This window comes from Nanorana parkeri, unplaced genomic scaffold, assembly GCF_000935625.1.
Source record: "Nanorana parkeri isolate BGI_ZX_2015 unplaced genomic scaffold, ASM93562v1 scaffold1812, whole genome shotgun sequence".
In the NCBI taxonomy this organism is placed as follows: Eukaryota; Metazoa; Chordata; class Amphibia; order Anura; family Dicroglossidae; genus Nanorana; species Nanorana parkeri.
Genome location: NW_017308080.1, coordinates 51,274 through 77,167, shown reverse-complemented (window position 1 = coordinate 77,167; position 25,894 = coordinate 51,274). Strand labels below are relative to the sequence as shown.

Genomic DNA, 25,894 nt, shown 5'->3' with positions numbered 1-25,894 from the left:
TGAGGACACAGACAGCCACTCATGATAGACATTGAAAACGTTAGAACATCTGTTGGGTTTTGAATTGCTTTCTCTGCCCCCCGTTGGGTGACTTTCTCTTAGTGACTACTGTCTATAGGACGGGAAGTGAGATTAACTTTCCCCAACAAGCATGTAGACAGCAATTGTTGATTGGAATCCCATTTTTTATGATTAGAAAATCTGAATCTGGTTTGCGGAAAAGGTGGAAATTTAGGCCTCATGCACGCTATGCAATTTGGGATCCCTGCGGGAGGAATCCAAGATCTCCTGTTTAAATGCAGCCACTGTCACCTGTTTAAGTTAATGATCAGGTGACATGGGCCGCATATGTAAGTGGCTGTCTGCATGAAATCATATGTGATATGTTTACAAGCAGTTTGGAATAGATCACTGTCCCTGGACGCATCTATTGTGTGTCCATCGACAATATCTACTATAAACTGCATGTAATCGTACCAGGTAAGAGTACATGCGAACTGCCGCTTACAGATGCGGCTGCCGTCACGCAGTCATTAACCTAAACCTGTGTTACTGCCACAGGAATCCCAAATTGCATATAAAAGCACATGCAGAAAACTAGGAACACTTCGACATGGAAATTTCTAGAGACCAAGCTATGCTATAGTTGTTGCATATATACTAGCCTTTCTAAATCTTTTTACCCAAAAGGAACCCCTAAAATAATCTTCAGGTCTCAGGAAACACTTTATAAAACTAATTTATCAGGGGTCAATGGGAAGAATGCCCCAGTTACATTGGTGGTTAGAGGGAAAAATGCTCCTCTTACAGTGGCGGTCAGAATGCCACCCTTAAAGTGACATTAAACCCTCAGATTTTTTAACATAAACCAATACTGTAATGTGTGCCTTACTGTAATCCATGGTAGTTTCCCTTTTCTTTGCTGTTCTTCCTTTTAAATCTGTATCTCTTCTCATGCTTGGGGAGAACTTCCCTTTGCAGCTAAGTGCCTCTTCCTGTAGTGCTGGCTCAGGTTGTGAACCTTCACACAGACACCATGTATCCATTTCATAGACAAGGCAGTCTGCTGCAAATCAGAAGTTCTGCCAAGCATGAGAAGAGATACAGATTTAAAAGGAAGAGCAGCAAAGAGAAGGGAAACAACCATGGATTACAGTAAGGCACACATTACACTATTGTTTTATGTTAAAAAATCTGAGGGTTTAATGTCACTGTAAGCTGGCCATACACCTATAGATTTTCTATTGATTTTCAGCCTATGGTCAGATGAAAAAGTGCAACAGACTCCTCCATCTACGCTAAACTGTGTGGATGGAGGAATCTCCCACTGGGCCAAGCTTCAGTATCTTGCTAGTTGGCCCTGCTGGCTCTCAAAATATCTGAACAATGCCTACATCCAATCAGATTGTTCAGGTATTTTAAGAGCCAGCGGGGCCGACTAGCAAGATACTGAAGCTTGGCACAGTGGGGGATTCCTCCAACCACACAGTTTAGCATAGATTGAGGAATCTGTTGCACTTTTCCTATCTGTGCAAAGGCTGATAGAAAAAAAATCTATAGAAAATCTATAAGTGTATGGCCAGCTTTACAGACAGCTAAAAAGATAATTGGTGTCATGCGCTGGCTTTGTCAAGTGACATTGGCCGTACAACTATGCAGGCATCAGGTCAATCAGCCACAGCTCAAGGAACCCCTAGTAACCTCTGGAGGAACCCTGGCTGAGGATGGCTGATACATACCAAAATGACGACACTGTAAATCATAATTAGTTCCAATAAAAACCTAATTGTATTCACATGTGAAAAAGTGTGTGAACTTAGGTTCTGTGTCATAGGAGAAAGAAAGTGATGTCATTTTGGCATCCAATGTGATATTCGATGTACCAATGCTGTCATTGTCCAGCAAGTCGCAGATGAGTAATACATTATACTGTGGAGTGACTACAATTAATTCCAGTCAGCACTTAGAGGAAAGATTCTGACTAAAAATGAGTAAGATACTTACGGGCAAGGGTTTTCAATTACTTTTGGAATAGTTATAATATACGGGGAAACTGGCTTCTCTACAAATGTCCCAAAGCCAAGGCGAAAGTTGCTGGTTAGCTTGGACATCTCTTGTGATAGAGTGGACCCCAACACCTGGATAGTCTTCAGATCATCTTTCATGGAGGCTGACAGGTCCATCAAGTAATATAAATCTACAGGGTAGTCTTCACTTTGACGCACATGGACTTGAAATGTTACTTCTTTTCCTGATGAATAGTCAGAATACATGAAATATTGTATAGTGACACTAAACACAACAAAGTACTGTATAATGAAACCTATGTAATAGAACAGGGGTAGTCAACCTCGGGACTCCAGCTAGATGAAAATACAAATTCCATCATGCCTTTGCCTCTGGAAGTCATGCCGGTGGTGGTCAGAGTCTTGCAATGCCTTATGAGACTTGTAGTTTGTCAACAGCTAGAGTGCTGACTTTGCCCACCCCTGAGAGGTCAGCAATACAAAACAACAAACTTCCTATTTACATCATTAAGTATGAGATTTACGGCCAGAGATGTATGTTTTCTCATTAGTGTCTGTCTTTTTCTCCCCTTCTTACACAGCTTTTTTTTTTATTTTCACTTCAGCTTAGGGTAGCACTTAGAAGGGTCTCCAACCCTACATCTGCTCTGCAAAAAAATCAGTGCTGTATTGCAATCTGTGTTCTGTACACTAGTCACCAGAAGGTGGGTGGAGTGTGGACAGCAGTAAAAAAACGGACAGAAGCTCTAACCCTACCCTTAAAATCTACTCATCATATAACCATTTTTCCGGCCAAAAAATTGCTGGGCAAAAGATTAGTAAAATGCTTGCGTTTAGACATGTACAAACATGTATGCATTTAAATGTGTAAACGGCTTGTTCCATTCCTCCAGTTCTGTTTTTAATTTAAATTTCTTGTTTGGACACCAGTGACGTATTTATGTGTAGGCTTACACACATATGCGCCTATAATCTGTGAGGCAGATTTTTTGATTTTGCGTTACAGATCTGAATGCAGAGCATGTTTACACACCTGTGTGCATGGCTCTATTGAAAACAATATACAGTATATACATATTCAGATCCATAACAAAAAACACTTTACATTGCATTTTTTATGGCTGTGTACATGGGGCCTTAAGTAGAACTAACGTTTCCCCAATAAAATACTCCAGCAGTAGATTGTTAATTAACTAGCAAGGGTCAACTGTAAATTAGCATCATCTAAAAAGCTAATTTATTATATGATTTTCATGCATGGACGTTCAGTTTATCTAACTTCCTGTCTGAGCACGCGCTTCTGCACGGCACTGTCCAGTTCCCCTTAGGGACTACCGGTGTTATAATTCAGTGCTCACTGACATCTATGGCAAAAGAGAAGAGTGACTAGGCAGCAAAAGGAGGAGGAAAAAGGGAGGGTGCAAAGAGGGTTTCTGCTGTTTGCTGACCCTCCCTCCAGGAGCTGCTGTCATTCTAAGCATAGAATGGACGGTTCGGAGGAACCTGCAATGTAGGAAAACTGCTTAATGTAGAACTGGTCAGTGCTTGCTGCGTTGACACGTCCTTCCTGTGGTTATCTCTTGGGAGTGAACATTTCAGTGGCTATGCTCCAAACTCCATGAAAGCATGGAGAAACAGCGTAGCCACTGGTAACCTAAAAGTGCTGATAACCTGTATTAAAACATTTTTCCCTGTGATCTGCAGCAAATGTCTAAGTGAAAACCTTAAAACCTTACAAACATTAGCTGAGCATTTATTTATTTTTTAACCAAGGGTTTAGTTACAGTAAGAATGAATGCTTACCTGGCCGCAATTTGAGTACTAGCTTCTGGGGGGTTATCTGTGTAACATCTGAACTGTTTGCTTGGGCTCCTTCAGTAAGTGGCTTACTCCTGTGTATTTCTACTTTAGATTCAGGGAATTCAATGTGACTTAGCAGGCAACCCTTTGATAAGAGAACCGCAGGTGTATCACATCGTGCAGTGACACCTAAATAATCCATAAAGTTCTAAAAAAATAAATAAATAAAACAGGTACATTATACGGCACAGACTTATATCAAGGACATATCAGTTTTACCGACTTGTTGTTGTTGTAAGCACATTGCATTGAGTTTATTAAATAATGACAGTGTTCATAATCCCCTCTATCTCTTTATTGTCCATAGCCATAGGGAATCACACCCTGAGATAAGTGATTTTCTGGTGTTATAAAGAACATAGAATCCTCAGCTGTTTGGTGGGCCGGCACTTCTCCAGGGCCCAGACACAAATATTGATTCACTTTTCATGTTTCCGTAAAGTCAGTTTTAATTGTGTTGCATCGTACAAATAATATCTTTTGTGAAATTGGACGTAGGACGTGAATCTGAGCGTTCAGAAATGGCTCAGTGAATTCCCCCCACTGTTTTTTCACCCCGTAGAGATTCATAGGAAGCCTAGCTGAAAAGTTATCACTGTGTGCTTTGATCTAGTGCAGGCTCCATGACTACCTGAACTCTTGTGATATACATAACAGCTCGGCTAAAATATCAAGTGTCTGCATACACAGTTTTTGCTAAAAACATTTATATAGATCAGGCAGAGACATGAATGAAAAATCATGGTGGGTGCAGAAATGTCCCCACAGCCTCCCAACAGAAAACATACATAACCTCCAGTTACCAGTATGAATGGGATCCAATAGAATGCAGTCGGGGTCTCACTTGTATCTGTGCTGGGTATTATGTGGTGAGAATCTCCACACTTTTTGATCTTACTGCAATAATAAGGAAGTACTATATCTTCATATTGGGATAGAACCAAAGGTCACCAGTGATGAGTGGGGGACCCGAACTCCAATGGCTTCCTGTGGGGAGTGTGGTGGTGGTGGGGGGTGTTTGTTATCCACAGAAAAACTAATATACTTAACTATACTTAACGTATCCCTTGCTTCCCCAAAAGCAAGTGTTCCTCCCCTCCATCCAATGATCCAGGTTGTGGACAGGCCTCAGACATGCTCAATTACAATGCAGGACTGCTGGTCCTGCATCGTACATCATGAAGACGGAGTGCCTGCAACCAATGGAGCAGCAGAGAGAATGGGCTAACGGGAACTGGTTGTGCAGCTGGCAGGAAGCCTGCAGGAGTTAGGGATAAGGTAAGTGTAGTTACTTTCTATGTGCTCACAAGACAAAATGAGCATTTAACCCTTGACGTATGGGGAAGCCCTAGTGCGAGGATCATTTTGTTCCCCAGAGTTCAGCTTTAAGGACCGTGGCCAGGCCATTGACATTCAAATATTGAGATATTCCTAACAAGCAATATATAAGCATTAAAACAAGCCCTCACTGACCTCTGAAGCTGCAGGCACTGTGGATCAATTCATCCTCAAACCTCACACAGCAAACCAGTAAAGTTATTCAAGTCTAGTCTCAGCACTTTTTTTTCTCTTCTCTCTTCCAGTGAACTTGCTTTGTTTCTGCATTAGAGATTAGGAGGCTGGCAGAGGGAAGCCAAGCTACAGAAAGAAAGTGAAAACTGGGAAGCTTCTGCAGCAAACTTTAAGGATTAATTATTCCACAGTGCCTGTAGCTTCAGAGGTCAGTTAGGGCATGTTTTAAAGTGTATTCTATTTAAATCCAGTGCACAACAGGGTTTACTGAAATGTCAGCAGAGCAGATTTCCTTATTATTTGCTTATTACTACCAGCTACCATCTAGCAGAAACTTTCTGAATCACTGATCTGTTACAAGTTTCTTAAAACATTTACAAAGCTTTCAGCAACCTTCAAACTGGTTTCTTTAAGCACTTCTATCACCCTTGGGTTCCACTCTGGGACCTTTGAACACTGACTTTAAGTGGAATGCTGGGTGTTGCTTTAAAGGAGTTGTTACCAGGCTTAAGGCAATGCTGAAGCTTGCGTAAATAATGTTGTAGCAACAGCATGTATGTTTATACAGTGAGAAGTAATTTTAGTGCCATCTGCAGTGATTTTAATAATAAAGGGATACTCTTGCTTTATTGCCTGTGCCATATTTTCAGTTCATCCAGTGCATTCAGCTAAATCCTAACTGACAGCGTGTTGAAAGGTATGAATAACTCTTCCTTCAACTCGGCATTAGAGCCTGACCCGGTCGAGCATGGGAATTCTGCCGTTTAACTGACTGAAGGATCACAGCCAACTTGTTGACTGGCTCTCAGGATTATCCTGGCCCTCAAATTCCATATTTTCTGCCATTCTAGCTAAATCTCTTGATATTCTCACCTTCTGAACTGCCTTCCATTGCCTTCCATCTTAGCATGCAGTGGATTTCATAAAAATGCAAAGATTTCTTGGATATTGACTGTTGTCTGGATCTGCTTAAAGTACAACTGCCATGAAGGAATTATACCACTGTGTGCTGACTTCTCCCTTTTTAAGAATGCTAGTTCCCTGGCTATCATGCTAAAGCTTTGGCCATTTAACATTGGCGGGAGGTGGCGGCCGGCCAAGCTGTGAGCCGGGAAGGGGAGGTGTGCTGTTAGTCAGGCGTCAATGAGATTCAGTGAAATACGACGAGGCAGCTGATGGCGATTCCAACAAAGGATTTTGCAGAATGTTTTGAACAGTGGAAGAGACGCTGGGAGAACTGGGTGAGGTCCCAAGGTGCCTACTTTGAGGACTCTTTTACACCAGACACATTGTGCTCCGGCCCTATTCTGGCAGAAACGCACTGGATTGTGTTGCAGCCGGCTCACTTTCTTGTGGGGCGGGAGGGGGCGTGGCTGTCCATTGAAGTGAATGGCACCATAGCCACGCCCTACCGCTGCAATGTGTTCGGCCGCACGGGTACATCACTGCCTGAGTTCCGTTCCAAAGAAATAGTGCTTACAGCATTTTTTGTGACCGGACTGGAGCGGAGCGCAATCATTGATGTGCCTTGTGTTCCTGTGCGGCCGATCGCATTGCGACCGGAGGGCGTGGCTGCGGTCCCATTCACTTCAATGCAGCACCATGCCCCCTCCCGCCCCACAACAAACTGAGCCAGCCGCAATGCGATCCAGTGCGTTCCAGCCACAATTGAGCCGGAAAGCACTGAGGATGGTGTGAACGAGGCCTGAAAGGGACTGAGGTGTCATTGTCCTATGTACAATGTATCTGTTATCTTCTTCAATAAAGGTCTCTATTTTTCATATTACTGTACATGGCTGGATCAGCGGTGACAGCTGACACTGGCACACATTCAGAACCTCCTGCATTTCACTAGAATATAAACCTAATCAATTGACCAGTTACCCTTGGATTGTCCAAAGTCAGCAAATTCCTTTTTTGAGCTCATGAATCACTAACTAATGTAGAGTTCTGGTCTAAGTAAAAAAAGCGGGATATTCTTTGAAGCCGAAGGCCAGGCTAAAAGATTCAGCCTTTCTCAATCCGACTATAGGTCCAGTATTTATGTAGAGCACACTTTTTATGCAATGCTTTATATGTGTAAATCCATTCACACACTTATTTCTTTCCTTGCAAGTGGGGAGCAGCTAACATGCACTGTAGGATTTAATCAGGGCTGTCCCTATAATGAGGCTGGTTGCCTCAGGCGGCATCTCATGAGTCAAGTGTATAAAGAGAACCGAGGAAGACAGACTATAGCTATGAGCAATCACAAACATTTGTTTATGGAAATTCTTCCACAAGTGCCTTTCTGTGCCCATACACACTAATATTTATATTTTTATCACAGTAAGGAGCCGTTCACACTGTGACGCTGTGGTAGCATGTGCATTACCGCGGACTTTACCACAATGCGTGGCAAAACATGCTAAATGTAAAGCCATTGATTTAAATGGTACCACACTGCAGCAACGCATTTTCACGTCCATTTTATGCAGGTGTGAACGAGCCCTAGGACCTTGTGGATGGGCAAATGCAGCTTGATTTCAGATGCATTACGTTTGTATTTCAGATCAATGTGAGACACTTCTGAGATCAATCAGACTTCACTGACAGGTGCAATTGACTTGCAGTACAGTAGACCTCATTCTAAGCTGCATCAACCTGCGTCAAGCTGTTTTTGAATTCCTATTCTCTTATATGTGGAGAGAAGCAGTTCTGGCGCACACAAAAGCCATTGAGCAAACGCTCTATGATGGATTGTTGTTTTTTTTTTAAATTTGAATTGGGATTTTATTATGTTGCCCGTTTAACTGTAAACATTGTGATTAGGTAGTCAGTATACTTGCAGGGCTAATGTCCGGGGTTCAATGCCCACTAGGGCCAATGTCTAAATGGAGGTTATTCTCACTGTTTGTGTGTTTTTTTGTGGTTAGCTTCCCCCCAAATTGGGTTAGCATATGACCTGATAGTGACATTACTGTATATGGTAAGATTTATTTTATTACTGTACATCGTCTTTAACGAAAATGACTACCTCTGCCTTGCTGTACACCCCTTTTTCACATACCTGGGATTTGCCCCAAGCTACACAATCACTGCAGGCTTAGCTCATGGCAAAGGTAATATTTGTGGGTATTACACTTCTCTGCCTCTTTCCTTTTTTCTTCCTCTCTCTTAGACGCAAAGCCCTCAAGAGTCTTAGGTCTCCTGAAGCTACATTATTTTATAGTTTTCACTGAGTTAGTATTGTTACATTAAATTGTACTTGTGAACTTATCCTCTGTATGCACATATTATTCCTGTGCTTTATGTATGGAGTGGTGGAGACTATGGCCATTAAAGTGAACCTGTAGCTTATTCTATAGAGAAAAGGGAGCTATACTTGCCCTCCTCTCTCTCTCACATTGATCACTATGGCAAAGCACAAGGTACACTCTTAAGCATATACAGTAATAAGTGTGTAGAGATATAAGGGAATATTTCTATGTAGATTGTACTTTGATGTGAAATGTGTTGGCTCATATAAATAAATGAATGCAGCTTCTTTCATTCTGTTACCAATCATGCAGGATTACCTTTTGGGAACACCAAGCGCAGTGCGGTCCTGATTTCAGGCAGTCTCCACAAGTCATTGTACTTCCCAGAGAACAAGTGCCTAAACTCAAGAGAGATGGAGATCAGTATCAGTACTTGTGCCATAGAACATGTGTCACAGAACATGATCCTATAGAAAAGTTCATTTCTACGTGAAAAGAAATCTAGATGGTCATGAAACATGGAGATTGTAACATTATCCAAGCAACATCTTTAAAATTGAACAACAATATTATCCTAAACAAATATAAAGATTCACTGAAGATGACATAAGATACAGATGGAAGATTCTGTCCGCAGTCTAAAGGTGTCATAGATATGGCATGACTGTCTCTCAGACTGGCTGCTTTTGGGGGAACCTTTGACAGTCCCACATGACCATTCTCAGGGTAGGAAAAGGTCGGACAGCTTAGAGGACATGGTGCAATGGTTAGTCTTTCTTGTTTCTATAGCTTAAACAGAAACTTTCTCAAACACAAAGCTGGGTCGGCAGATAATGTGAGCTTGTCATATCATGTTGGTATGTTCTGATTTCTAATGTCTATGACAAGCTTGAAGCCAAGTGGGAACTATTTGCACCTATAGTTCCAGACCAAACATAGGTAAGCTAGAATCACTTATCATCTGCAGTGGAAAGCCAGGGCTATTTTTCCGACATTTACAGCTTAACAGAAGATGTGAAAATTGGTTCAGAAGACGAAAACAAATCAGAAATAATCTTTACAAATAGTATTTTTTAAAGCAGAACTTAAAAAAAGTATTAACCACTTGAAGACCAGGTGTATAGACCCCCTTCCTGGCCAGGCCATTTTTCAGTATTCAGCGTTGCGGTACTTTGACTAACATTTATTCGGTCATGCAACGCTGTGCTGAAATGAATTTCATACCATTTTTTGGGGACAGATAGAGCTTTCTTTTGGTGGTATTTATTCACCAATGGAGTTTTTAATTTTTTTCTATATTTCAGAAAATATAGTGAAAATTTTGAAAAATGTTACAATTATTATTACCCAATTTTTTGGTAAAATATAAAAGACGGGGTCACGTCGGGTAAATAGACACCAAACATGTCAAGCTTAAAAATTGCACGCACCCGCGAAATCTAAAAAAACTACAATACCCAAAATTGACCATAGGCGACGCTTTAAAAGCTTTTACCGCTCATCAGTTTAGTGTTATCAGTGATTGATGGCCCTAGAATTATTGCTCTCACTGCAACGTTCATGGCGATATGTAACATGTGCGGCGTAATGGGCGCAATCATCGTTTTTGCAGGTATGCGCACCTGACGCATGTTTGCATGCGTGTATGTATGGGTGGGGGCATTTAAAAATGTTTTTGTTTTTTTAAATTCTATTTTATGTGTGACTTTAAGTTTATTTTGGAAACTTTGTTTTTTTTTCCCTGTTTTTTTTTTTCTTCACTTAACTTTATTGCTATCACATAGGGGGCTAGGAAACCCCTCTATGTGATAGCAAAAGATGTGGCAGGTCCTCTTTATGGAGACATCAGGGGTCTCCACCGTCTGAAGCTGGAGAGTGACACAAGAATGCGGAAGTTATGTAATATACATCACTTCCGCATTGTGGCAGCAGAGAGGGAACCGGAGGGAGCTCGTGTACCGAGCTCCCTCTGATCCCCTGTGACAGAGGCCGTATGCTGGTCCCGGGCTCGCACCGGGCACAGCTGAAGGGGTGACACGGGCCGGCAGCTCATACAAGCAATCCGCCGGCTCTGTAGGCCGGCGGATCACTTGTATGTTAACAGGCATCGGTGCCTGTTTTTAAATCGCCGGCGTTTCCTGCTCGAGCGCGCCCTGCTCAGATCTATAGACCTGAGGTGGTTAAACTCTCAAACTTTTTTCAACAATGAACCCAGATTAAACAAATACACTACGCATTGCCCAGCAAAGTATTTCTTCAGATTTTTGCCCAAGCACTTACAGTCATCATGTTTCTGAACAACTCCAACAATCTTAGCTCGACTTCCCTAAACTTCCTGTCCAGTACAAGATCACAAGGGACAGAGGAGTCTCCAGCAGCTGTGGATCTACTAGCTTGGAGATGGGACAGAGGGGGCGGGAGGAGCAGAAAATTGGTTTGCCTTAATGTGTCTGTGTTTTTGTGGACACACACACAGCTTACTAGCACACACAAGGTGGCTCCATAGAGCCCTGCAAGGGAAAGGAGCCACCCTAAAACAGGATATCAATGCTTAGGGTACCAGCTGGTTCTGCAGAGAGCTATCATTTTTAAACATCAAGGAGCAGCATCCACTGTAAGTGATTTCATCAGCATTTGAAATAGCTTAAAACTGTTTTCACTTTAGGAATTTTTTAATGCCAACTCATAGACACTGCGAGTTACAAATTGTGCATGCATGGATACTTGCAAATCAATTTTACCTTGTATTATCCATTTATTTCATACTATGCATGTCCTATCTTGCCAAGTTTGTTCATCAGCATTAGAGGGAGGTGATGAAGATGGTGGTACCATCTGAGGGAAGTGATGTAATCTTTCCCTCATAGGAGGTTCTCTGTCGGAACTGCCTTCATTTTTTTACAATTTTCCCAGAGCATCATGACAGCATACGATGAGGAACACTTCACTACACACAGGATTTCATACAGTGTGTCAAAAAATTGAGTACTTTCAGTTGTCGAGAAATGTATACATATCCAGTCCCATGGGGTTGAAAGGACAGAGCCACTACCCATCGTATGCTGCCATGGAAAACCAGGTACTGCGTAATGTGAAGGATGGAAATCCCCATGATATAGTAGTCATGTGGCAATGACCTTGAAAATACAATCTATATTCCATGACCTAACTATACACTGGGCACTGTGTAAAAACCAATAAAAAAAGTGGGCAACACATTATTATAACCACTGGGTTCCTCTTGAGTTCCTGCCCACTGAACAAAACTGTACCAAATCTTTACACTCTAGCCAATGTATGTAATAACATTTACATTATTGCACAACAAACTTTCACTTTGTCTCCATGCAGGAAGAAGTGATAGCATTCACCTAATCTCTTTCTGTTTACCTGTGCCAAAACTCCTACACATTATTCTAATTACGGTGAACAAGTTTTTCTGGTGACCCCCATGCTACATCTATGGAACCACTGGTTTCCTCTTGAGTTCCTGCTCACTAAACATAACCCTACCAAATCTTTATACTCTATCCAATACATGTAATACTATTTCCATTATTGCACAACAACCTTTTACACTTTCACTTTGTCTCCATGCAGGCACAAAAGCGATAGCATTCACCTAATCTCTTTCAGTTTACCTGTGCCAAAACTCCTACACATTATTTTATTTACGGTGAGCACGTTTTTCTGGTGACCCCCTTGCTACATCTATGAAACCACTGGGTTCCTCTAGAGTTCCTGCCCACTGAACACCACTCCACCAAATCTTTACAATCTATTCAATGTATGTAATAACATTTCCATTATTGCACTACAACCTTTTACACTTTTACTTTGTTTCCCCGTGGGCACAAAGCGATAATATTCACCTATTCTATTTCCGTTTACCTGTGTTAAAACTCCTACAAGGGACAATCCAACCATATCACTAACCGAATCTTACTTCCTATAAGAAAAAAAAAATCCCAGAGGAAAAACCCTGAGCAGATATACAGCCAAACGGCATAAAAACAACGCGTTTCCTTCTGAACATGACTTCACCCTTTGTTTTACACGTGTGCTGTCCAGTAACACTACACCTGTCCACAGTTCTCAGGAAAATATGCCCACCACAAGAATGCAGCTTGCTCACAAGTACGTGTTCATAACATTTACAATGTAAACATTTCACCTTTCAACGCAAATAAGTGTCTTAACCACCGATGTACAGTGTGCCAGTTCTGTGACCACATGTAATCCTTTACAAAAACAAGACCTGGTTCATTTATAATACTCAAGCTGTAATCTGTCGGGGGAAGTCAAGGATATAAGCAATTCCAGGACCTTTGGGTCTACCAAACCTGTTCTAATGTTTTAAAGTGTACCTGTGACCAGGCTATGTTCCGTTTTTCATAGTATTTACAAGCAGTAAATGAGCTTTAAAACAAACTGTCATTGACCTCTGAAGCTGCAGGATTTGTTGAGCAATTATTCCTTATATTTCAAAGCAGAAGCTCTGAAATCATCAGAGTTGCTCTCTCAGCAGCTCAACTCCCCCTCCCAGCAGCCACTGAAAAGCCTTCCAATCTCTTCAAATCACCTTTGCAATTTAATGCCTGTTGACCAATCGAATGTTAACAAGAGAAATGCTATTGTTGTCAATGGGACCTGTTCACACCTGTACGTTGCCCTGGGAAGAATAGTATGTGCATTCTTCTGGCCCCATAGACGTCAATGGAAGCGCTCAATAGGTGCATGCAATGTGTGTTATGTGCGTTTTAGTGCATGACAACAAGGCCCTCTCCCTAGCAACCTCTGATTTATTTGACTTATGCTGGTCACACAGAACACATGAAAACACACTAAAACACACATCAACTCAAATTGCAGGGAAATACGGAAGTAAAGATGTGAACCTAACCTTAGGCAAACACAGGGCAGGTACTCTGGGAGGAGGGAGCAGGGTGAGTTGATCTCCTGAAAGTCTTGAAAACCTTCAGTACTTATGCTGTGAATTTTGAGGATGAATTGCTCCACAGTCCCTGCAGCTACATAGGTCAGTTACTGGTAGTTTTAAAGCTCGTTTACAGTTTATTAGCAATATGTAAATACCTAAATGTCCATAGCCTGCCCACAGGTTTACTTAAAGCAGAACTCCAAGAAAAAATATTATTAACCCTTGAAGTGGGGATACCCCTGCACTGCAAGGGTTAACTGCTCGTTTTGGCTTAGGGAGGAAAATAACAAAACTATATTCACCCAATCCTTGGAGCTGGCCTGCTGTGACAGTGCTCCCTCCAGCCTCTCTCCTCATATGCTGCAGCAATGGAATGTCCCTCTGCATCCTCACATTCTATACACTATGCATAGAACTTGATTATTTATGGGACCTTAGACTGCTACAGTAGAGGGGAGTGAGAGGCTCCAGGGACTGGTCTAAGAGCAAGCCGGCTCTGCAGTTCAGGTAAGTATAACTTTTTTATTTTCCTCTGAAGACACAAACAAGCACTTAACCCTTGCACCCGGGTGACACCATTGGAGGGGTGACACCAAAATGACTGACAGTCATTTTGGTGTCACCCTTTCTGAAAAGTCGGGCACTCGGTCATGGACCAAGAGCCCGACAGTTGCAGGAAAGAGGAGGGGACCCGGTGGCATACCTTATCCCGCCTGGTGTACGCCGTCCCCTTCTCACGGCGTCCATCACCAAGATGGCCACCGACAGGTATCACCAGGTTTGCCGCACATGCGCGATGACGTCATGGTGGGGTGTCACCCAGTATCCGCTCCGGGTGACACCTGGCCTCGGGACACCCCTGCGTGCAGTGCAGGGTTATCCTCTCTGTATGAGTTCTTAATAATTTCCCCTGGAGTTCTTCTTTAAGTCCAGGCTGTACAGGTGATTTGAAACTGCTCAGTTGGTTTGCTGCAAACAACCTAAAATGAATAACAGCAGTGGTGCACTATGGAGCATGCAACACCAGTACATAAAGTGACAATTCATTGCGCACACTTGTAGCATTGTACAATTCATCACCGTTACACATTATTGGGTAACTGGCACCATAGAGAGCACACATTTTCCTGTAATTTTTCCCAACGTAACATTTATGTAATTTGAGCACCCCCATAAATTTAGCGCAAAATATAATTAACAAAGTCTGCTGATTAAAATGATATCATGATGCATGTTTTATGTAATGTAGCAGAATGGTAAAGCTCAAAGTGAACATATGCCGTTTACTTTAGGAGAGCTTTAGTCCTCTTTCGGTGCTCCATTGTAACACACACAGGGGAGGAAAACCGCTTTGCATTAATTGTTAGCTTAATATTAAGAAAAGATTACATCGAGTTGATGAGGGTACAAAATTAGCATGATGGAGACTTTTCTACAGTTTTGCATTTGCTAAAAGTTCGGATGACATTGCGTTCATGTACATGAGCATTTGATACTTGCACAGTAAACAAAAAGGTAATTCAGATCATCTGACATCATTGTTGCGACCTGAGGATTAACCCTTTTGATGTCATTTGTAGCTGGAAATGGGACTGTGTAAAGCATACATAACCCAGACCTACAGCAAATTAATTCTAACAGTGATCTTTTGCTGAATGCAGTCAGCCAGCAATAGATTACCATAGCAGTGATCTACTGCTATAGAAAAAGGCTGGAGAGATCTGGCCAAGCCTCTATACTGACTGAAGGTGTGGTGACGTCACTCGTGACTTTACTACATTCCCAATATAATCACAATGTTACATTCCCTTCTACAACGCACCCCTATAGAGGGATCTGTAGAAGCATCACAGCCCACGAGTTGATCTGGGCTTAATGCTGGATGTCCCCGACAGCCTGCAGTTTCAGCCTTCACCCCTGCCAGGACCAGCATGATCCGCTGCTTCCTGCCGATGTTTTAAAGCAGCACTAGGACAATAGCTGCTATCCCAGCACCATTTTAAAATGGTAACTCAAGTGGCTAAGACTCCCTGATAAGCCTTTAACAGGTTTATGTTGCTGTCTCTTTTTCTACTGACTTCAACCAACTGTTGTATCACCAAGACAGGAAGTGGTAGGAGATTTCCCCAATGGTAACAAAGACAACATTAAAAACCCAACAGAAGTTTTTATCCTCATTCTACTCTATTCAACATTAAGAACATTAGAGGTTTTAGTTTCAGTTCACATTTAACATTTACAAAGGCTTAAAAGGGAACCACGGGGTGTTCTCAGTGGATAAATATTTGAATTGTTATACCTAGCTTTTCCTTAAAGTAATTTTTGAAGTGACTGAATTTTTTACAAATTTGCCAGACAATATTTTTTATTATTGTATCTCAGATTTGCAAGTTCTCCCTCCAGTGGCTTTCTACGGGGGCTTTCTATCTGTGCACGGATCCCCTGCTAATCGGAATGAACGGCACCTGTGTGAAAGGTGCCTAAGAAATTTAGGCTGAGATGGGTGGGGCAGAAAAAAAGAAATACAAAAAATGATATGCAGACTGTCCTGTTGAAAATGCTAGTTTCCTGCCTGTTTTTGGTTTCAGTAAATTATGGCTCACCACTGACCAAGATACAGGCAATTGATAGCAGCATTTCTGATCTGAATACTTGTTCTGGGCCAGTATGAAAACCACAGTCAGGTAGTGATCATCACCAGGAGCAGTAATCAAAGTTCCTTTAGTACAGGTTAGCTCTAAAGATAACGATAAACATAGAGATAAAACAGGAACTGATAAAACATTAAAATGTGTACAAAGAGACTTTAAAAAAATAAAAAAAGCTTAAGTGCTTATCAGTACTGGAATTTTTTAACGTTCACCCACCAGGAGGAAATTATGGACATCTACCTTCTGAAAAATGCTAGTTGCTTGGCCATGTCCAGCTTTAAAGTGTAAATCCAGACAAATAAGTTTCACGTCCTTTAGTTGTGGATAGAAAGGAATGGGTGAAAATCTCTCTCTGTCTTTATTGCTGCCTAAGGCCTCATTGCAGTGATTTCCCCTCAATTCCTGTCTTATCGACAATGTTGCCACATGGCCAAGAAGTTTCTGAAAATCTCTAACTGGGTCACCAACAGCAATATAAAGCTTACGGGTTTTTTTTTTATCCTCCCGTACGCTACTACAATGAGTATTTTTAATGCTGTGTGTACCACTTGGAGATTTTGCCTCTCTTCTTGGTGAGGAAAAAGCTTCCCAAATGAGTCACTTGGAGCAACTATCCAAAACTAAAAAAAAGGTTTTGGGGATATGCTTTAATACTTTAGATGCACAAAATGAACCACGCACGCGGCAAGTTAAAGTCAAGACAAAGTAGGTGGACAAATGATTTGGCCAGTTCACTTACCTGCCAAACCTCTGTCTCCTAGCTTCCAATGGCACTGTGTGGTCCGCAAAGCATTATTGGTTGACTAGTGTCTGAGCCGCACAGCGTCATTGGTTACTAGGATGCAGACCGGTGCAACCGAACAACCTATGCCAATATAGGGGCAGCCAGGACTTTACCAGCCAATGATGCTCTGCTAAATTTCCAAAGGCCCCACAGCATCTTGGTTCTTATGTACCATAAGGGTGCTAGCAACCAATGATTGTATATGGCCCAGCCACTAGCGTCCTAGCAATCAATGGTGGTGTGTGGGTCGGACAGCGTTTTTGGCTGCTAGGACACAGGCAGCTTTGGGTTTAGTTTGCTTAGACATTTGATGAACCCAGATTTCTGGCTGAATTCGCTAATCACTATACGCATTCCAGTTCAGTGACTTAGCACAACAATTACATCCCACCAACTAATATTTTTACTATAGGGGTAGTAACGGCTGCCCCCTATTTCTTTTTTTAGCACACAATTGACTTTAGTAGCTCCATTTATTCTGACTCCGATTGTTGTGATAGCAAAATATATCCCTTGCTGAGACCTCTATGCCTGGCCTGTATAAGCAGATATACTCACTGCGGACAATCATCGTCAGATAGCTGAACTCGTCAATACCGATTCATTCAAAAGAGGTGTTTATTCTTTAACATCAGGGTTACAGCAGATGATAGGAACAGCAGTTGAATGGTTATAGTATTGTGCGGTCAGAAAATGATGCCTTTCCTACGTACTGTGCAGATTACATGTGTGTCCTTGTTACATGTGGCTAGTAGCTGTGCCCATGACACAGGAAGTACTGCACACAGGAAGCAGGAAGGGGCTACACTAGGGGGAAATACATCGTCACATGATGAATAATTACAGAAAGCATGTTTGTTACAACAAAAGGCCCCTAGATGGCAGCATAGGATAACACATGGATTTAGCTATGAGAAAATAGTTAGGCAAATCACACTTTATAAATTCTTCTGAACTCGTCAATACCGATTCATTCAAAAGAGGTGTTTATTCTTTAACATCAGGTTACAGCAGATGATAGGAACAGCAGTTGAATGGTTATAGTATTGTGCGGTCAGAAAATGATGCCTTTCCTACGTACTGTGCAGATTACATGTGTGTCCTTGTTACATGTGGCTAGTAGCTGTGCCCATGACACAGGAAGTACTGCACACAGGAAGCAGGAAGGGGCTACACTTGGGGGAAATACATCGTCACATGAGGAATAATTACAGAAAGCATGTTTGTTACAACAAAAGGCCACTAGATGGCAGCATAGGATAACACATTGTTTTTATCTATGAGAAAATAGTTAGGCAAATCACACTATATAAATTCTAACCTATATAACAATGCTAATCTTAACTGAGGCTATGCATCTCATATTCTATGCCCCTGTTGGGGCGGCACAGCATTCCTTGTGTTCTATGATTGTTTGACCAAAAAGATAATGATTGAATGCACTATTGAAGGCAGCATAGTATCTGCTTTATAATCAAATCTACTTTTTTGGTAATAAAGACCAACAACAAGAGGAGAGTTTGTTTTGTTTCAGGTCTTCTGACTCCTCTCCATGTCTCCTACAGTTCTCTAGCTGAATTTAGATACATACAGGTGAAACTCGAATAATTAGAATATCGTGCAAAAGTTCATTTATTTCACTAATGCAACTTAAAAGGTGAAACTAATATATGAGATAGACTCATTACATGCAAAGCAAGATAGTTCAAGCCGTGATTTGTCATAATTGTGATGATTATGGCTTACAGCTCATGAAAACCCCAAATCCACAATCTCAGAAAATTAGAATATTGTGAAAAGGTGCAATATTCTAGGCTCAAAGTGTCCCACTCTAATCAGCTAATTAAGCCATAACACCTGCAAAGGGTTCCTGAGCCTTTAAATGGTCTCTCAGTCTGGTTCAGTAGGAATCACAATCATGGGAAAGACTGCTGACCTGACAGTTGTGCAGAAAACCATCATTGACACCCTCCATAAGGAGGGAAAGCCTCAAAAGGTAATTGCAAAAGAATTGTATCAAAGCACATTAATAGAAAGTTATGTAGAAGGGAAACGTGTGGAAGAAAAAGGTGCACAAGCAGCAGGGATGACCGCAGCCTGGAGAGGATTGTCAGGAAAAGGCCATTCAAAAGTGTTGGGGACTTTCACAAGGAGTGGACTGAGGCTGGAGTCAGTGCATCAAGAGCCACCACACACTGACGGATCCTGGACATGGGCTTCAAATGTCGTATTCCTCTTGTCAAGCCACTCCTGAACAACAAACAACGTCAGAAGCGTCTTACCTGGGCTAAAGAAAAATAGACCTGGTCTGTTGGTCAGTGGTCCAAAGTCCTCTTTTGTGATGAGAGCAAATTGTGCATCTCATTTGGAAACCAAGGACCCAGAGTATGGAGGAAGAATGGAGAGGCACACACTGCAAGATGCTTGAAGTCCAGTGTGAAGTTTCCACAGTCTGTGTTGATTTGGGGAGCCATGTCATCTGCTGGTGTTGGTCCACTGTGCTTCATTAAGTCCAGGGTCAACGCAGCCGTCTACCAGGAGATTTTGGAGCACTTCATGCTTCCTTCCGCAGACGAGCTCTATGGGGATGCTGACTTCATTTTCCAGCAGGACTTGGCACCTGCCCACACTGCCAAAAGCACCAAAACCTGGTTCAATGACCGTGGGATTACTGTGCTTGATTGGCCAGCAAACTCGCCTGACCTGAACCCCATAGAGAATCTATGGGGCATTGCCAAGAGAAAGATGAGAGACATGAGACCGAACAATGCAGAAGAGCTGAAGGCCGCTATTGAAGCATCCTGGTCTTCCATAACACCTCAGCAGTGCCACAGGCTGATAGCTTCCATGCCACGCCGCATTGAGGCAGTAATTGCTGCAAAAGGGGCCCAAACCAAGTACTGAGTACATATGCATGCTTATACTTTTCAGAGGTCCGATATTGTTCTATGTACAATCCTTGTTTTATTGATTGCATGTAATATTCTAATTTTCTGAGATTGTGGATTTGGGGTTTTCATGAGCTGTAAGCCATAATCATCACAATTATGACAAATCACGGCTTGAACTATCTTGCTTTGCATGTAATGAGTCTATCTCATATATTAGTTTCACCTTTTAAGTTGCATTAGTGAAATAAACGAACTTTTGCACGATATTCTAATTATTCGAGTTTCACCTGTATATTCAGAGGTGAAAATAAAAATAAATGATCACAGTTTGTAAATTCGGAGGCTAAATGCTGACCCCTCTAACCCTACTGCTCTAGGCCAAGGCCCACAAGTGCATTTAATGGTAAATACAGCATGCCAATGTACTCCTTTCATCAGCCTGAAATGACCGATCAGTATCAAAACTTGATCACCCTCAGTGGCAGTTGCATGGCTGGTAGGTAGTGGTGCTCAGTTGCACTTCTCCTCAAGTGTATGACAGCAATCATAGAAATGCCGGCGCTTAAAGAAACATCCACTTACAGGATCTTTATTCATTACATAACAGGATAAGTGCAGTGGTCACGCATATGCGTTTCAGCCAATCCTGGCTTTAATCCAGGCCAATCTTAAGTCCAGAACTGGATGAAACACGTAAGTGTGATCAATCTTTTTAGCCTGCTATGCAACTAATAAAGTGGATGTTTCATTTAGTGCCAGCATACCTGTGATTGAAATCACCAATTACATACAAAACTGTTGTATTCAACTACACAGGAAATAATAAACATCAGGGTACTAATGTTAAACATACAGTATAGCTGGAAATTCAACATACTTTTCAGTTCTAAGTAACTCTTTAATTTGAAGGGATTGGCACATTCAGTAATGATTGATGATTATCTACAAAGTCCCTGATGAATCTGGAATGTCCATTGCACAGACTAGTGGATGTTCTATATGGGATTGTGGAACATTAGTTTAAGATGCAAAAAATGTGGTTGGGACAAAAAGAAGTCGGTCACCTTAAAAGGTTCCTAAGCCTACATTCACATGGTTGCAGAGGCCCATACAGTGTGAAGAATGTGTGTTTATGCGGATGTTAAGTGCCCAGACACAGGCAGCAGCCTATACAAATGAATGACATGTTGACAGACAGTGCAGCTGTATGCACATCCAAGCATTTACATCCACACATGGATGGATAAGCGGCCCTGGATGCAAACTATCTGTGTCCAGAGCCACTCATCCATCCCTGTATGCATGAAACCACTTGGGTGTAGGAGTAAATACGTACAACTGTGGCGTCTGTCAACCTGTCATTGATTTGTACAGGCTGTTGTCCATAGTTGTACATAAACATCTGTGACTCCCAGGTGCCTAATAGCCACACAGTTATGTGCTGTTTTCTGCACACTATGGGCCTCTGTGATCATGTGAAACCTGACAAAGTTTTCATCCCTTCCCCACTCTAGATTTATCCCTAAATTTAAATCTTAAAGGAGAAAAATATGGGGGCTGCCATTGCTATGCACATTCTAAGCATACTAGTTACCTGCTGTCTTTGGTGTTGGTACTTTTTGAGTCCCTAACTCAATGCAAGCATGTAGATTACACAGAGAGGACGAAGTCAGAACTCCAATCTGCAGACTCATTCCAGGTCAGTGTTTCTGAATAGACTGAAGCCACTGGAGCAGTATGATAGTCAGGCAACCAGCATTTTCAGAAGTATCAATACTCAGCAAATGCAGACTACATATTGTCTCAGTACATGTTTCCTATAACTGCAACTTAACACAAACCTAATCTCCATACCTAACAAAATATCCTAACCCAACCCCTAGACAGAACCGTTAGCCTTAAAAAATTATCTAAACTTAAGTAATGTATTATACCGGTCCTTAGATGGGTGGTTGTTAGAATTACAACAGCATATACTGATGTAATTTGTTTCTTGAGTTGTAGATGGAGCTGTAGTGCAATGTTAGTCTCTATGTGCATGTCTATCTATGATACACAGGATGTTTTTTCTCTCTCTGTTTTCTGCACAATGCTGTATACACACGTGTAATGTTCTTCTAAACAAGTCAAACTTAAAGTGACATTAAACCCTCAGATTTTTTAACATAAAACAATAGTGTAATGTATGCCTTACTGTAATCCATGGTTGTTTCCCTTCTATTTGCTGCTCTTCCTTTTAAATCTGTATCTGTTCTCATGCTGGGCAGAACTTCTGTTTTGCAGCAGACTGCCTGGTCTCTGGAATGGATACATGGTGTCTGTGTGTAGGTTTGCAACCTGAGCCAGCACTAGAGGAAGAGGCACTCAGCTGCAAAGGGAAGTTCTCCCCAAGCATGAGAAGACATGAGGATTTAAAAGGAAGAGCAGCAAAGAGAAGGGAAACTACCATGGATTACAGTAAGGCACACATTACAGTATTGGTTTATGTTAAAAAATCTGAGGGTTTAATGTCACTTTAATTCAGCATTCCTCAAGATCTCAGTGCTCCATCTAAACACATAACCAACAGTGGCTGCATTTGTTTTCTTTTTGTTGCTTTATTTGCACCTGGTGATTCAGCTAGTAACTCCTGGCCTAAGATAACAACACTCACTCATAGATCTATGGAGAAGCAAGGTTGTAATGCTAGAACAGGAATCATGTTAGGGTTACAGAACACATTCCATACCCTTCATCTCTAAAACATAGGGAGGAAGTGTTCTGTAGTCCATGGGAAGAGCTGGGTACAATTCTAACTGATAACAGGCAGCAGAGGCAGAGCAAACACTAAGGAGGTTATTCACTGGGCTGCTGAAGACAGTCCAGTGAATAACCGAGCCGAAGTGAAGTGAGCCGAACGCCGTTCAGCTATTCACTTCAGCCCTGTCCGGCTGATTTGGCTCCCTTCGGGTCAACCGAACATGTTTGGCTGAACCGAACACGTTCGTCTCAGCCGATCCAACATTTGGACCGGCCGAGCCAAACCTCCGGCAGTTCACTTGCTGCCATTCGCCTCTATTCTCATAGGGGCTGAACGGCAGTGAGTGAATAGCTGAATGTCAGGGTCCGGTATGAATTTGGTTTACATTAGCGGGGAGAATGGTCTGCTTTGGCATACGCGTTCGGCTCCACTGAGCTGTTCGGCTGCCTTCAGCTGCTGTACCGGCTATTGTGAATAGCCCATACAGCAGCCCTTCGGTTCGGCTGAACCGAAGAGCTCCAGCAGCCGAAGTGAACCGAAGGATTAGCCGTAGCTACGGCTATATCTTTCGGCTCTTTAGTGAATAACCCTGTCATTTATCAGCTCACAAGATTTTTGGAAGGATCAACAGGTGGCACTTTTTGGCACTTGTCAAACAGCTTGTTATTATATCATTATTAATTATTATTATTATGATTATCATTATTATTATAGATGATTTATATAGTGCCAACAGTTTGCACAGCTCTTTACAATATAAGGAACACATTACAGTTATGATAACATTCAAAACAAGATGGTTAGGAAAGGTCTGCTACAACAATACACTTTCAATGGTATGCTAAACAGACCAAAAGGAAGCAAATAAGAGAAGTTCATTGTTACAGTATACGTATACTTTAACCCTGAATTTAATCGTAACTAACTCCAAAATGTAAACTTTAAAATAAACCTAACCCAAAACAGTGATATTATCAAGACAACAATACAATTATTACAACAAACAAAACACTATCACAACACTTAAAGAACTGATGTGACATCAAAGTTCTCTATTGTAGAAAAATGAAAAAAATTGTGTTTTGTGTGTAAAATGAATGAGTACGCTAGTGTTGGCGCGACACACAAACACAAAAAAATGTTCTATGAGTGGGGAATGCAAAAGTGTCAAGCTATGCATAACAAGGCATAACATTATTTGGTGTGTTTGAAGCAAAGGAATACCCCTCTCAGTAACTCCAGCATTCGCAAAGAGTTGGCAGCCAATCAAGACAGCATTAACTATTCAAAAATATTTAATCCAACGTTGGGCCATTCAGACCTGAAGCTTGTGCAAGTGAAACAGGAAATGTAAACTTATTACAGCACATACAGTGTTGATCACAATTGTCTGTGTATATATTAATCATATCACAGACGCTTTGAATTGTATTTTTGTCACTACGCAGTAATAATTAACTTCTGTCTTACCTTGTACATGATTTTTCCCGTGCAGAAAGAATGCTAGGAGACAAATCAGTTCAATCCCCATTCGTTTCTACTTCTGGCTGGATGGACAAAAAAATGAGAAAGGAAATATGTTAAATAATTGTCCGGCCTGTAGAGATAAGGTAGGATCGATCGTGTGAGCAGGTGATATTATCTAAAATTCCTTTCAGAAGAAGGAATAGAATGGAATGTACAACAATCCACACTAGACCAGCTTGAATGAGCTGAGAAAGGACTTGTAAGGAATGAAACAGTCAAGCAGGTAGAGACACCTATCAGCATAACCCTGCCCACTTCCTTGTTATTGCAGGTATCCTTACCTTAGAAAGTGGAGACGAGGGGAAGGCCCCATGTCACAGCTCTGCACAGTGTACATATCCACCTGGCTGCTGGCATTCTTATTATACAGCTCAAGTTTCCAATCTGAACATCGCATTGTTTCATGGTTACAAATCCCTATAGGAATGTCATCTTCCTTTTATTTTTTTTTACCTTGCTTCCTAGCCATCCTTTTTATTTTAATCATGCTAGGAGACAGACATGATCAGATCTTTGGTTTAGCTGAAGTGACTATATGATCCCTTCAGAGGGACTGCATATACTTTTTAATGCTCTTTGAATAGTGAATATGGAGGCTGATCAGGACAGCAAGACACAGAGTTATAAAACTTAAAAGATATACTTCCTCTTCCCATATTTAATTAATAAATATGTTTTTTTCTGCTGTCACTTTCTGTCCTTGTTACATTGTGTCTCTGAGGCTGTAATTAAGGGTAAAGTTATTATTAAAGGTAAAAGTCCCTGCAATAGAAGATATTTTATTCTCACCTCTCCGGTAGCATGTGTCTCCAGTGATTCCTTTATTACAGCACTGCAGCCTCTGTATGCCTCCAGAAGGGTCCCTCATGGTACCCCATGGTCTCATCCTCTGACCCCTAAGTCACTATAGGTATCAACAGTGATGTAGGAGTCAGGGAATGGAGCCACACCATGCACTACCAGAAATATGGAATGCCTAAGAAGCTGTAGCTTTGGAACAGAAGGAGGCTATGTTAGGTGAGTATAAAAGCTCTTCTTTTGCAGGGATCCTTGTTCTTTTTTTTTAAACTTCCCCAAAGGGGAGACAGTAATAAAAACCTGACAGATGTGATAACCTTAACCCCTTCTGTACAAAACTATGAAAAACATTTGACTTCAGTTGGCCTTGGGTTCTGGGTGTTAGTTACAAGATGGAGATGTAGAGATATGCAATCTGAATCTATCAGAGACACCTGGCTGGGATCCAGGTTGGAGAACAATAATGGCACCAAACCTGACACATGGGGTGGACATGGATCCACACATGTAGACTGTTACTGAGAGAGCACCAAACCCAACAAATAGGGGCAGATGTGGAACTGCACATGTAGTCTGTTACTGATGGAGCACCAAACCAGACAAATGGGTTGGATGTGAAACTGCACATGCAGATTGCAACCAAGGGAGCACCAAACCTAGTGGATGGTTTACGGGTAAGCGCCTTTTTCGGAAAATGTGTCAGAGTGACGAGTCAGGTGGGGCTAAGTGTGGACCATCCAACTGAATAAAACAAATCTGAAGCTGAACCTGGTGTTTGATGTTTGCTGCATATCATATGGTGGATTGTGTGCTGAATCAAGCTCAGGAGCCATGCCTGCGTCCAAGGTGGGAAGCAGACATTTAAGCATTGGCTTTGGAGAGGTATCATGCTATTGGATGTTGTTAAATGGTGTGGATGCAGAATT

At 41.7% G+C, this 25,894-nt stretch overlaps 1 protein-coding gene across 1 annotated transcript in view; it reads right to left on the bottom strand.

The window, feature by feature from the left end:
- The window catches only part of ITGB6 (integrin subunit beta 6), a 61,486-nt gene extending 37,258 nt beyond the window's left edge, over window positions 1-24,228 (bottom strand). The window contains exons 1-4 of the mRNA XM_018571704.1: window positions 24,114-24,228; window positions 8,957-9,036; window positions 3,831-4,035; window positions 2,005-2,251 (exon numbers count right to left, since the gene is read on the bottom strand). Coding sequence (XP_018427206.1) covers window positions 2,005-2,251; window positions 3,831-4,035; window positions 8,957-9,036; window positions 24,114-24,174 — 593 coding nt within the window. The 5' untranslated portion in view covers window positions 24,175-24,228. The remainder of the gene's footprint in view (window positions 1-2,004; window positions 2,252-3,830; window positions 4,036-8,956; window positions 9,037-24,113) is intronic.
- Window positions 24,229-25,894: the final 1,666 nt, after the last annotated feature.